Below are 15,402 nucleotides of genomic sequence, written 5' to 3'. Positions count from 1 at the left end.
TTATAATTTTTAGTACAATGATTTGAATATCGAATTGCAGTTGTCATAATAAAAAAGTGTAGTTGGTGGTTCATTACACATCATTGTTTTTAAATATATTACAATCGTTCTATGGTTTATTGTTTCTCGAATCTATTTTGTTGTTAAAATTTAGAATAAATCCAACACACATCAAAGTTGACTATAATAAGGTCGATATATTATTGTGTTATTTAACTTCTACTAATATCCATCTCTTCTTTGTAAATGTAAAATTTAATAACATTAACAGTTTTTATATTTTTTTTATTTAAAATATATTAAATTATTTGAAAATAAATAAAAGTAATTGTAGAATTTTTTTAAATAAATATTTTTTAATTGTAGTAGTATATATATTGTGCCGATTTCGGACACTCGCTTCTCTCGCATCCTCAATCACCACAATATATGTTAAAATTGTTGTAAATATATTATATTATATTTTTCAAATAATTACAAAGTGATAATTTTTTTTAATATATTATAAATGGAATCATCCTTTTTAATGAAAGCTATTATTAACACTATAAAAGAAAAGTGTAAACATGTTGAAAACATTAATAATCACGAAGTTGATTTATATTATCAGCCTGATACAGAAGAGTTATTTCAAATCAAGAATGATACTGTTAGATTATTAGTTCCTAGAACAAGTCAATTTAGTGATAAGTGGGTTCGTTAATGTATTAAAGATAATAATAACAAAGGCATAACTTTTAGTAAGAAACCATTGTCGCAATTCAAATCCGATAATACCAGAAAAATAAATTTCGATTTTAATGATGAAATTACTAATAACTGTTTTGATAACTACATTTAAATAAGATTATCTGAGAATAAATGATATACTTTCAGATGTTCCGAAAGTATATTATTACTTTTGGGACAATCATTTTTGGTTTTATTCCGTATGAAATAGACTGACTAAAAATAAAACTCTAATAAATCGTTTGTTAATATTATTTTGGCGGACATATTACTAACTTTAAAACGAAATATTTTTGGTGAAATGCTCTCTTGTTTTAATATTAAATTGTTTATCAAATTCGAAGCTTGGTCTAAGCTCTAATAAGTTAAATTCGTACTTCTCTCCATTATATAGTCTTTTATATAATTCTACCGGATCTTCTTTATTATTGAGAAGATTATTAGGAATACCTTTTAATCTATTATGATAAGCGAATTTTCCTTTCTCATTTGTTAATACATCACAATATGCTTTTTTACCTAAAAAGTAAGATTCTTTACTGTAAACATCTCCAAATAATTCATCGAAATCAGGATGAAACTGTTCTAAATTAGTTCCTCTTAATGTTTTTCCATATATTTCTTTATATTTTTCTTCTAATTCTTCAATTCTAGACTTTACAATATGTATAGAATCAGTATCTTGATAATATATAGGAATATCCAAATCTTCTGCTAAACACATAACTTCATTCATTATACGTTTACTCATACTTAATATTTGAACACCAATTAAGTTAGATACACAAAAATCATCAAACGACTTGTTAGTTTCGAAGCATCTAATGTTTTTACTTACATCATACATAGATTTAACTAATGTAAAGTTCTTCTTAAGATATCTGTCAGCATCATGTTTACCGTTGTTATCAATTTGTTTATACACCGATTCATTAGTAATTGGCTTCTGAATTGTTTTACCATAACTACTATTCATCAATAATTTATAGTTATTTTGTAATGGATTACCTTCTTTCTTTAATTGTGCTCTCATATTATATATTTTCTCAATCTCTTTACTAAATACATCTGATTTAACCCTATCCACATATATCCTCTTGTAATGTTATATTCTATTTGCTGAAATTTAATTAAATCTTCTAACATGATGTTGTCAACACGCATATTACAACATTCATTTACATTTAAATTTCCTTTCTTAGTCTTCTTAGTAATTATAGGAAAGTGTAGTTCCTTATTTATCTTAGTAATTTCGATATCAACTATAAAAGCTGATATATAACGTTCATTTGTAGGTTCTAATTGTTGTTCTAACATTATGTGATTTAATATAGTTGAATTGAGTAAATCCTTTGGTATTAAAATAGGTTTTCCTGTTGCTAACTTTAATCTATGAATTGCACTAGGATATAGAGAACAAGCATCATAATCATATAATTCATCTCTTACATGCCATTTTTTATTGACTCTTGTCATGCATCTTCCTCCATATACTGTACCTTGAATGTATTCTCTAATTTTACCACTATATTGTTTAAGATCTTTAATTTTTGAGTAAACATGTGTTGTAAAATAGTTGTTAGCTAATGCAGAAATACTAATGAATTTATCTACATCTATATTTAAACTAGATAAGTTATCAATTCTAAATTGAGTATGTACTTCTTTTAATATTCTTACATCTTGATTACAGTAAAATTTACAAGACAACATCATATTAAAATGATTTTCATCAATTTTACAACTTTCTATTTTATCAATATTTTCATTAAATAGTTTATATTCGGCTTCAGTCCATTTTTGTATCTCATATTCACCTGCTTCTGATATAGTTCCAATATTATTTTGAATATGTTCTTGAGTATAGTAGTTATATGGATATAACTCTTTTTGAAGATTTCTTAACCCAAACATCTTTGGAAATTGATTTAATGCTGTACTAATCATCGAATAACTATCTTTAAATGTTAATTTCTTCTTATTATATATCAAATTCATCTTCATTGTTTTTCCATCCTTCTTAATACATTTGTTAATACCATATTCAGCAAGGAAGCAAGAATCATACTTCAAATTATGAAAGTATATTACAGAATTATCGTTAAGTTCATTTAAAAATTCTTCTACACATTTATTACCATATTTATTACATATTTGATTAGAATTACGTTTAGAATAAGATACACAATAAGCTTGATGAATTCCTTGTGTTGAAGCTTCAAAAACGGCATAATAATATGTTGATAGTATTTTTTGTTTAAATTTCTTATTTTTTGACTCTAATTTAATATCTTTAACCTCATAATCTAAATATTCTAATGATTCTAAATTATTACTTACATAATCTGACAAATCAGACGGTAAATGAAGTACATCAGATAATGAATACGATTTAAATCCATTATGATCTCTAATGTATAATATTAGCTCAGATAATTTTATAGTATCTTTAGCGCCTGGCTTAGTATAATAATTATTTCCTTTCTTACTTTGTTTATCAAACATATTATCAATACTTAAATTATTTTCTAAAGCATATTTATTAAGTTCTTCTCTGTTCTTAAGATAGAATGGAGTTATAGGTAAATCAATATCTAAGAAATAATGATCTCCTTTCATATTGGTGTCTCGATATAAGAATAAATTAATTTCGATAGTATCTTTACTGATTGATCCAATAGATTTCATAATAGTGTTAGCATGACATTTACGAACAGTTTCCTCACGTTTTACTTGAATTCTTATATTACATGATTTAGAAACTTCATCTATCAACTTTATTTTTTGATATCTAGAAATACAGTGAACACGATATAAATCTATGATTTTATCGTCAATTTTAGCTTGTTTCAAAGCATAAACTAGACAATTCATGTTTAATTCCGGTCTTACAAGCTTATTTACATTAAGAGAACTAAATATTTGAGCTGTAACTAAATACTTTGAGAATATTTCAAATTCTGGAGTATAATGATAAGGGAAGAAAGCAGCTCCATTACTTTTATATTCTTTTGCATCATCATGTTTATAATCATATGGTTCAATTATTATTTCATATATAAATAATGGTTCTGGAACTTGTTTTTGAACATAAAATGCTGAATCTGTTTCAGCTTCTACTTCTGTAATATTATATAAACCTAAGATTTCTTCAGAGATAGATCTAAGGAATTCATCTATATTTTCCTTAGAATTTAACATGTATGTAAACCAATTCGAATCATAAAATTTATATCTATAAACCAAATTAGTATTTGCTGGTAGATTCTCAATTAGTTGGTTAAAATATTATCTTATCAATCTAATTTGAATTACTTTTTCATCAAAATTGTTACCAAAATTAGCATAAATTCTATTGTTTTCAATATCATATTCGACATCATTTGATTTTTAAGCTATAACTTCATCATCATCATTTAATAATCTTTTGCTTGGTTCATAAAGTTGCTCTCTGTATTCAGCTTCATTATCGTCATCTTCCATTTGATGATCTAAAGCCCATTCTAAATTCTCTTCATTGTCATCATAATTATTAATTAGATATTCTTGTTCTCTTTCGTTTTTTAATATTTCATTTATATAGTCATAATCTTCTTCATTAACTTCATTGTCATCTTCTTTCATTTGGTGTTCTAAAGCCCATTCTAAATTCTTTTTATCAAGCTCTTTTTGATTTTTATAATCATCTTCAGCTTTAATTAATCCTGTTTTCTTATTAATTAAAGAGAAAGTCTTTTTGTTACTATCATTAAGATTATCATAAACTTTATTTAAAAAAGTAGAATCTAATTTAACTGTAGACTTTAAAAGATTAATATAATTAAGATACTCAAATTCTAAATCTTTTAATTTATCATAATTTTTAATTCCATAATTTTTTAATTTGAAAATCATTCTAAGCATTCCATTATCTTTAAATTTTGGATTATATCTTTTTAAATTTTCGTTTTTATCAAAACAGTTTCTAATATTATCATGATAAACATCATTATAAATATCTTCAAAATCTATTATTCTGTCTGCCATTTAAATGAATAAAAAAAATAAATTATGACTTGGTAATAAGTAGATAAAAAAATAATTTCATGAAAATTATTTGAAAAATATAATATAATATATTTACAACGATTTTAACATATGTTGTGGTGATTGAGGATGCGAGAGAAGCGAGTGTCCGAAATCGGCACAATATATATACTACTATTCATTAAATTAAAGTTGAACACAAGGGTAAGACCAAGATGTTCACACCAAAAGTAATCAGTCGAATGATATTATTTAAGATGAAAATAACCACACATTTTTGTTAATGGGAAAATTTGTATCAACAACGCAGTTATTACATACCCAGCATTTTCAAAGATTCTCAAAGATAAGCCACTAAGGATACAAGCACAATTGTAGGCATCAATGCACTCAGAATCATCAATGAGCCAACAGCAGCAGCAATAGCATGTGGACTTGACAAGAAGAGAGAAAAGAACGTCTTGATCTTTGATCTTGGTGGTGGAACATTTGATGTCTCACTTCTTGCTATTGACGATGGCACTTTGAAGTGAAGGCAACAATCGGCAACACACACCTTGGTGGTGAAGACTTTGATAACAGAATGGTCAACCACTTCATTGCCGAGTTCAAGAGAAAGTACAAGAAAGACATTTCAGGCAATGCACGAGCAGTCAGAAGACTCAGCAAACCTTAGAACATTGTGTGAACAGGCAAAGTGAACACTATCATCTGCAGCAACAGCAAATATCGAAGAGGACCAGTTGTATGAAGGCATCGACTTCTACACGTTTTGTAGAACTCAACAATGACCTCTTCAGGTCGACAATAGAACAAGTAGAGAAAAATATTGAAGACGCCAAAGTGGATAAAGGAGCATTTGTGATGTTGTGTTGATTGATGGGCCAGGAATACCAAAAGTAATGCACATTCTACAAGACTTCTTCATTGGGAAAAAAATCAACAAGAGTATGAACCTAGTTAAATATGGTGCTGTTATACTACTTCTATTCTGATAAGGAGTAATGGTAAGGCAACGGAGGTTGTCTCGCTGCCCTCTTATACATTATTCACATTTGGCGATGAACTATAAATTAGGTATTGAACAGACTGAAATATAATACGCGCTGAATTAATTAATGATGACCATAATTCATCTGAAATCTTCCATAATACGGGTACATATAATGTGGCATATATGTATTATAATATACATAAGGCAATGGGTAAAAAGGAGCTTGGTTGGTTGAATTGTAATAATTGTACATTATTTGTGGGTTATTTTGTGAACTATATTGTGATACTTCATTGACCCTACCAACTTCCTCGTTGTGTACCGGTATTTCCTCTTCAATAACCGCGTTTTCTCTGTTGTCCAGCTCAAAGTTGTGTTGAGGGCTTCACGTTCAACTCGGCTCATTGGATGTTTGTAAAATTGTCTGATATTTTCGAAACTTGCATCCAAAAAGAAAATGTCCTTCGTATCGTAAAATGGTTTTGATATCAAGTTTTCAAAATAGTTGACTTGGATTGTCAAAGAGTTGTTAATAGTCCAACTGTTCAATATAAACTCTGCTGCGTTTGTATTTAAACCAGTTGACGAAACCATTGGTTCATTAAACAACAAAAATAATCTTGGACTTCCACTTTACCAATTTGTAACTTTTTGGTGTTTTCTATAAACACATTTCTGTGTAATTTTTTCAGCACGCTTCCGTTTTCTTGCTGAAGAATGATTTCCGAATATTGATGGATGGAATTTAATTTTAATATATTTGAAACACGGTCTAAATAATAAACAGCTGTCAGTTCATTTTTTCAAAAATAGAATTGTTTTACTTTTGATTCATAATTGCAGAAGTTGGTCGTCCAGTTTGGATATTAAGTCCAATTTTGTTTCGGTCGTTTTCAAGGACGAACGTAATTAATTCAACCAACGCAACAACATCAACCTACTTTTGGATTTTAAGGTCCAAAATAAAATAAGAGCTTTCTGATATCTTGTTAGTACGTGTCGTTTTTTCCAAAACAACACCACATTTTCCTTTGTTTTTGGAGGTTGTACTTCATTTCTAAAACAGGGTTTTGTTGGGTATACTTTGAACAACTTCAGAGAATCTGTTGGTATATATGTGTTTATTTTTCCAAATTTTTCGAATAAATAATTCACCAGATTGTGGTTTAGAAAAGCCAAAGGGAGAAATGTGCAATTTGTTGTACGCTTTATGAAAACTCTGAAGTCGGCGTATTCATCATAGTAGCGACTGCATTTGATTAAATTTCCTCTGACTTTTCTTAAAATACTTTGTGAAAAATGAAAGAAACACCCATAGAATTCAACCAAAGGAAAAAAGGTGTTCAAACATTTAATTGTCGCCATTTCAAAGTCACTGATGAATAACTTTTGTTTGTTAAAAATGACCAGACTGTGTTCTTTTGCCAATTTTTCTACCACAGTGTATACTTCGGTGTAATTTGCTTTGGACTTTCCGGGAATCTTAATGAAGATAAAATAAGTTGCAAAATTGTTGACCAATATGTGTAGAATATACTACTGGCCATCAGAATTCGCAATTTTAAATGTGCCATCTCCAATTATTAACAACGACTCGCTAATCATAAACAATCCAGATGCCAACCCCAAAACTGTAGCTTCTCCAATTTTATACGCCATGATAAGAGTACAATTTGAACCACACAATTGGTCGATAATTTGAGGAATCATCAATTTTCTTTTGTAGTTGAACTTCAATTTTGCGTTTTGTTGACTTGTTTTCTTCGGAACATCTAAATGCTCCCTTACTACTACTGATGTCCGTTTCAGTGGATTGGCAACTAGGTCGTGGCACATTTGGTCAATGTCTATTTTTCGGCGATTTTTGTTGTAGAACACACTCTGGCTCTTTCAAATGCGACTTCTTTATGAGCTGTGTAGTCATTTGCCTTTGCTTCTTTGGCTTCCCCAATTATCCTTGCAGGGCATTTGGTGCATTTGGAGTATTTCTCATTGTTTTTTCTAAAAACAAATCCTTTGTAAATGACAGGTTCTCCCAGTAAATTGAGTCCCTCGAAGAATTGCAAATCAGTCTCTATCTGTTTTTAAGTTAGATAATGTTTATTAACTACTTATAAATATAATGTAACAATAATTAAATTATAATTTTATAAACCATGTTAAAAGAAAATGGTCGTTACATTTAAGTTACGTCGAACAAAAAATCACGGAACAACAAAAGAGAGACAGAATAGCACATGCACAGTTCCAAAATCATTTAAGACGAAAAAAAGAGTATGACAGAAGAGAAAAACATCAAAACTATGATGAATTGACATTTTTTAAAATTGAAACCATTTTTTAAATAATCGTATTTTAATACAGTTAGTTTCATTTTGTTTAATAATATTTTCAACCTTATAATGTTTTGTTTCAGAATAATGATTAAAATGAACCTTTAATTAACACTGTTTCAAAACAATAATTTATTGTTTCAAAAGAAAAACAATTGTCTCAAATTAATGAATAATTGTTTCATTAAATGATTTATTTTTCAATAATTATGACCAATTGTTGAAAAACCTCTTTGTTTTGTTTAAAATTTTTAATTATTTGTTTCAAAACCGTGTTTCAATTCTCAAAACAATATACACAAACAATTAAAAACTGGTTAAAGATCTTCCATCACAAAAACTTTCACAAAACAATATTAATAAAATTTTATTACAATTGGTCTTATTACAATTGGACTAATTTCATCAAAACACTTTGAAATGTTTTCAATCATATACTATAGTTACATCATTCAATTTTCCAACTCGGACTTTCCATATTCCAAATAAGTTTCTATAGGGTTGCACTCTGGTGAATAAGGCACATTAAACAACACTTTGCACCTTCTGTCTTCTGCAAGTTGAACAATGTCATCTTTGTAAACAAAAGCATTGTCCATGACAAATTTAATTCTGCTTCCATCCGTTGTGAATGCTTCAATGAGGAATTTAAAATATTTAATAAATATTTCCCCATTAATAGTTTGGTTAAATAAAGTACAATATTTTGAACCTGTATCACTTATAGCACAGACATTCGATAAATTAAATGTCGACAATGGTTGTTCACAAAAATATTTTTCCTTTAACAACCCAATTTCTGGATCTGACATTGCCAACCTTCCAGTGACTCTCGTCGACAAAAACAACTTGACAACCCGAAGAAATGAATTGATCAAGTTCTCTTCTTTTTTTGTACTCAAAACAATTTGTTTTCTTGTGTGTTCGATCTGGTACCCCTTATTGTGCATTCGGTAAAACTTAGAGGTGGAAGTTCGGCTACTTTCATTATGTCTGGGTCTTTAATATATCTACTTATTGTTGAAATTGACACTACTTTTATATTAGTTCTTATTTCATTCAAAACACTATCTGCCAAATGTTTTTTGTTTTTCTTGGTGTTTTATTATCTATTGTTAATTTATTGGCTATTTTGGTGAGTAACTCGGGTAAAATATTTTTGTTTTCTTCCCACTTTTTGAGTTTATGTAATATCAATACTACTTTTCAAATACCTAATATACTGTTTGACCACTTGTTTATTCATTTTGCTTTTGTCTTTATAATATCACCAATCTTTGATTTATCATTGTTCATGGTATTCATTATAAAGTCTGATTTCCTGAGACTTAGTCGCTTTAACAGAGATTTTTTTTCTGTTTGTTTTATTCTAATTTGTGTGTCTCTAATTGGTTGTGTTTCAGTAATACACAAACTGCTTGATCTTGTAATTTCATATGTGGTTCTCAATTGTGCAAGTGGTACTTCATCAAGAACTGGTTGTTGATGATGATATTCTTGATTCAGGAATGATTGGACATTGTCTCTGTGAATAAACTGAAAAGTGTTAACTGCCATTGAAAATATAGATTTAAATGGTGTTTAAATATATTAATTTATTTTCCCAGTTAGTTATTGTCAAAATGTGTTTGTTTTCATTGTTTGTTTGTGTTTATTGTTTTGAGAATTCAAACACAGTTTTGAAACAAATAATTAAAAATTTTAAACAAAACAAAGAGGTTTTTCAACAATTGGTCATAATTATTGAAAAATAAATCATTTAATGAAACAATTATTCATTAATTTGAGACAATTGTTTTTCTTTTGAAACAATAAATTATTGTTTTGAAACAGTGTTAATTAAAGGTTCATTTTAATCATTATTCTGAAACAAAACATTATAAGGTTGAAAATATTATTAAACAAAATGAAACTAACTGTGATTTAATTTGTAAATATTATTATATGATTAATAATTAGGAAACTATTTAATATAGTAAAGTATAATAAACAATGATATTTATAGTAAATTTATCATTAAATTAACTATACGTTATAAATTTTAATACATAATAAAAACTAACTACAATCAAATTAATGTTTGATTTTTTGGAATTTAATATTAAAAATAAACTATTAAGTATAGTATATTATTTTTAGTTTAATATTTTAACAAATTGTGATGTTTATTGTCTTGAAAACTACAATAGTAAAAGATGAGTGAAAATAAACAATTTATTATTCGTGGAATTGTTATTGGAAATAACCGTGTTGGGCGTGAACATCTATTACAACGGCTGTGTAATGGCATGTTTATAACTTGTTGTTTTGGTTCAAGTGTTGAGGATAAGTTTCATAAATATTTAAAATTTGAAGACAAAATTTTTGATGTGATGTTACTTAAAATGTACACTGGAGACACACCAAAATTTATTCAGGAGTTGTGCATTAAACAATCAAATTTTTATATCATTGCTTATGCAATAAATGACTCTGAATCCCTTGAGAATGTGTGGAAATACAGAGAAGATATATACGAAGTTTTGAAATTGGATGATCACGAAGAAATACCTTTAATTCTCTGTGCTACGAAATTGGACTTGGAACGAAATGTTTCTTCTCACGAAGAAATTAAAATGATGAAAAAATGTGGAACTACACTGTTTTACACCTCTGCTAAAAACAATATCGGTGTTCAAGAAATGGGGTACGGCTGCGTTGCAAACTATTTTAAAATACTAAAGAAAAAAGAAAAAGAAAATAACAAACGTCTATGTCTTGTGATGTGATTTACAGTCATCTAAAACACTATCGAAAATCGTTTTTTGTATTTAAATGAAGTTATTAATATTTTTATTGTTTTTATTATAAGAAATGACAAAAATTAAATTGACAATATTTTATCAATTGTTTAATAAAATATGTCAAACAATATAACTTACTTCATTTTATTTGGATTGATATCAGTGCATATGGTGTTTTGTCAATTAATATAAATAAAACTATATTATTGGGTTGTGTGAAAAATAATTAAACTCTTGACCCAAAATTCAAAAATTACTTTTATAACACTTTTAATTCAAAATAACCATTATACACTCTCGTTTAATAATGTTTTTCTTTGCCCAATTATCCAAAAACCAAATAACATATAAGACCAACATGACCACAACGATGTCCAAATCCAACAAACAGAATGTTGATATTGTTTGAAACACCATATATCTATATTGTTTCATATTTATATATATTCATATATATTACGTTTTGTAAACACTAAATTGTAAATTTTGTGTATTTAAACTTGATATTTTTTTGAATATATGATTTTTGACAGTTTGACAAAATTAATTTAATTCATTGTTTATTCTGACTTTAATTTATAGTTTTTAATGAAAAACAGTTTGTTGATAAAGAGACACAAATATATGTTTCATAATCAACATGTTACTGAAAAAAATTGCTTAATTGTCATTTTCAAATTATTAGTTAAATTATTTATAAAAACATATTACATTTCAATAATATTTCAACTTATCCATAAAATATTACAGGAATGATTTATCATAATGTGTTGTTCTAATTTGATTATATTGTGTATCAAATGATAATAATACATGTATTTATGATAAACATATTATTGAAAAAATTTAAAAAAATAAAACTTGCAAACTATTTTATTGTTAAAAGTTTGACATCAAACTAAAATTGTTAAATTTAAATTAAAGTATAAATATTATTTATTGTAACATCCATGTATTATTTTTATTGAAAACATAGATAGACAGTGATATAAAAATGTTATATTGCCCAATTTTCTGGACTTGTAAGGGTTAATAATTTAAATTAAAAATTTTAATTGATTGGTTATTAAATTTTTAAAAAAATTTTTAAGCCTAATTTTAATTCAAAGAATGACACAGTTTTAAATAAATGATAAATTTTTTTTACCATTTTTATACCTTAAAATGTGTTTTTTGATTTTTGTTGTTATGTGTTTATTTCATTAATGATAAACATTTCTTTTTTATGTTATTAACATCCGCAATTTGATATATACATAGTATACACAATAAAACAACAAAGATTACACAATTATTAAAATTTATTTGTTAAAAGTTGTTGTCTTTTCAATTTATATCTTAATAATGATGAATGACAATAGTATAATATGAGTAATAAAATGTCGATGCTAGAATAAAAATGAAATTAATGCACATGTTTGTTTGAAGACTAGGGTTTAATATCACACGTGTTTTTAAATGGGATTTTATCTAACTTTATTTTTATGTTTCAGTTGTAATCTTGTTCATTTAACATTTTAATTGTGTAATTCCAATAAACAAATAAGAAATCATTTATGTAATCACAATGATGGCGTGAATGAGGCCCGGGAAATACAAAATGATAGTCAAAAGTAAATTGATGAGGAAGTCGCACCCACAACCCTTCTTCAAAAGAACAGCGAGTGGTGGGAGAAATATCGCAATGATAATCAGTAAAAATGTTGAGCAGCCCATTATGTCGAATGTAACTTAAGTTTCTAAAAATACCTTTTATATCATTGAATGGATCTTTTGTCTTAGTTATAATAAACAAAGGAAACATTCATATTAGTTTTCTTTATATTTAAAACAAACAATTTAAAATCCAATTAATTATATTATTGCTAATAGTTATTTTAATTAAAATAATTAAATTAATCAAATAGTTAAAATACTAATAAATATATTATACATAAAAAACTGTTTTTCAAAAAAATACGTAAAAATGAACAAGTTATTCCTCAAGAACAGCCACTTCTCTCTGTTGAATTTTAGACATGGACCCATTTATTTCTTTAAGTGAGATAAAAAGATCGTTGTTGTTTTTTGTAAGTGTGTCTCTGATGATCTGAAGAGGAATTTTCTTTCCAAAGTTCATTTGGATAGCAACTAGAAGCTCGAATGGGTACTGATTTCTTCTTCGATGATTGAGTCCATTGTGTTTTGACTTTTAGACACTCATTATAAATCGCCTTTTGCCTTTTTCACTCATTCTTCTTTGTCTTTTCGTCCTCTCCATTATTTTAACTTTCTGTTTATTATTTGACTTTATTGTTCATTTTTTGAAAAAATATTTCAATATTTATTATTGAAATAATAAAAAAACTATAAAATAATTATCATAATTTTAATTCATAATTTCTATTTTTTATTGTAGTTAATAATTATAAATAAATAGTAAATAAGTACTATAATTATTAAGGTGTTTTAGTTTTTTAAATAAAAAATTGCATGTTTTATTACAATTAATTTGTTTATATTTAGTCTTTGTTTGTTATTTTTTTAAATAATACAAATATTATTATTCAAATAATATTTAACCCACAAATAAACTAAGCACTCTGTAAACTCCAAAAATATGATTGAAACATCTTCTCGTGATACTTGACTGGTTTAGTGGAATGAAGAAACACCCAAAGCCAAAGACCCAACCACTTTTTTCTTTCAGTCCAACAATATCAAGACACTCATTGAACAAAAACATGAACTTTAACAAACTACACCAAAGAGAGCCATACCCTTTGTCGGTCGCTGCAAGTTGGGTTGGGTGAAAGCAATGGTTCCATCGTCATTTTCCCAGACATTTTGAGTTTCGTCGACGAAGCAATAACAACATGTTGAACCTTACTGACAATAAAATCGACACACAAAAAGTTGCCAATTTACTTATTTGGCAATAAGTAAATAAGTTACGATAACTGGAATTTGCAATGCTACTTAATTTAATTTTTTAATTACCTTTGTTATTTAACTCATGTAAAAATGAGTTAATTATCTTTAACTCATTTTTACATGATATTTGATTTGTCTCCAATTCTTGGTGGAAGGGGAGAATCTTGTCAAATTGATAAGTTCAGTCAACTCTTCTTTTGGGATTGGGCCTTTAAAAGATCTTGTTGATTTTCTTGTTTTAATAGCATCTATGACATCTTTGTGTCCTTCTGGAACGTTTTCAAGTGGTTTTTCAAAGAGAGTGATTGCTTTACTTTTGCAGATTGAAGAACAATGTCTACATTTAAAGCAACTTTTCACAATCATGATCTTGTGGTTTCCCACAATCATTGTGTTATGCGGTCACGTGCACACATACCGCATCATTAGCACAACTCAGTCTTAATCTTCGAGCAACTTATATGATGTTTTTCTTGTCTACATGCTTTTTTGCCATTTACTCGAACATAAAATTTGTGAGTCTTTGTGGTGGTGTTGTGAACACAAAACTTGTTAAATGTTTTTTTTTCATTGAAGAGATCAAATTTGTGAAGACACACGACAATTCTTATGTGTTGGCAATTTGAGTGAAGGTGCAGATGTCTATGATATCACATGTTGAAAAATTTACACTTCGGATCACACCGAGTGTTGTGACAATTTACAAATTTGTGCATCAGAAATTAGATTATTTCTGACAATAAATTACACGATTAAAACAAACACAACAATCCCACTTGTTACAAAGTCGATTGAGAGTGGTGATGAAACAGTCAACAACTTCAACATGAAGGCAAACACAGAAGTGACAACGATTCTTGATCCAAACGAACTCTAAGAAGAGAAGCAGATTGGTGAAGGTTCATTTGGTGTTGTTTTTATTGGCACATTTAGAAGTAACACAATTGTGAATAAGATGTTGACACAGACAGTAGACCGTGTGATACTTAATAGTAATACTGAAAAGTCAAAGAAGGTGTAGATGCTGGACAAGTCCAGAAGTGAGCACATTGTCGATATCCTAAAAACTGTTTTAGGATATTGACAATGTGCTATTAAGTCACAATGCATACAATTTGTATGCATTGTGACTAAATTTGCAAAACACGGCAGTTTGACGGATTTGATTAAAAAAACAAATCAATGCAACATCAAGAAAAGAACACGCGTTAAAATTGAAACAGACACAGAAAGCGGCATAAAATACCTTCACAGAGACGGGATCTTACACAGAGACATCAAGCCAGACAACATCCTTGTTGTGTCGATGGACTGTAACGACAGTGTCTTTGGGAAGCTGACCAACTTTGGGAGTGCGCGAAACGTCAACATGCCGATGACCAACATGACATTCACATGTAGTTTTGGAACACCAATTTACATGGCACCAGAAATACTAAACCAAAAAGTACAAAAAAGAGTTCGACAATTCAACACACTAACGTATGGGTTTTATTTATTTTGTATTTTAAAATGCTTTTTGGACCACATCTAAAGTTTCTTTAATAGATGAAGATTTCTTATCAACTCAAACCAACTTTTGGTGTTAACTTATTGACCTTTCATTGTCTTTTATTAAATAAGT

The 15,402-nt window shown here is 27.8% G+C and overlaps 3 protein-coding genes and 1 pseudogene across 3 annotated transcripts; 2 read left to right on the top strand and 2 right to left on the bottom strand.

The window, feature by feature from the left end:
• Positions 1–1,006: 1,006 nt before the first annotated feature.
• Positions 1,007–1,705, bottom strand: EIN_346120 (hypothetical protein; the record flags this gene model as incomplete). Its single annotated transcript, XM_004183313.1, has 1 exon — positions 1,007–1,705. The coding sequence occupies one exon, from the start codon at positions 1,703–1,705 to the stop codon at positions 1,007–1,009; it is 699 nt and encodes a 232-aa protein (XP_004183361.1).
• A 53-nt stretch (positions 1,706–1,758) lies between these two features.
• EIN_346110 (hypothetical protein) lies at positions 1,759–3,930 on the bottom strand (the record flags this gene model as incomplete). Its single annotated transcript, XM_004183312.1, has 1 exon — positions 1,759–3,930. The coding sequence occupies one exon, from the start codon at positions 3,928–3,930 to the stop codon at positions 1,759–1,761; it is 2,172 nt and encodes a 723-aa protein (XP_004183360.1).
• A 6,347-nt stretch (positions 3,931–10,277) lies between these two features.
• EIN_346100 (hypothetical protein) lies at positions 10,278–10,850 on the top strand (the record flags this gene model as incomplete). Its single annotated transcript, XM_004183311.1, has 1 exon — positions 10,278–10,850. The coding sequence occupies one exon, from the start codon at positions 10,278–10,280 to the stop codon at positions 10,848–10,850; it is 573 nt and encodes a 190-aa protein (XP_004183359.1).
• A 3,949-nt stretch (positions 10,851–14,799) lies between these two features.
• On the top strand, positions 14,800–15,312 carry EIN_346090 (annotated as a pseudogene).
• The last annotated feature ends 90 nt before the right edge of the window (positions 15,313–15,402 follow it).

This window comes from Entamoeba invadens (genome assembly GCF_000330505.1).
Source record: "Entamoeba invadens IP1 unplaced genomic scaffold scaff_1105074725897, whole genome shotgun sequence".
In the NCBI taxonomy this organism is placed as follows: Eukaryota; Evosea; order Mastigamoebida; family Endamoebidae; genus Entamoeba; species Entamoeba invadens.
This window is presented reverse-complemented; position numbering and strand designations above follow the sequence as displayed.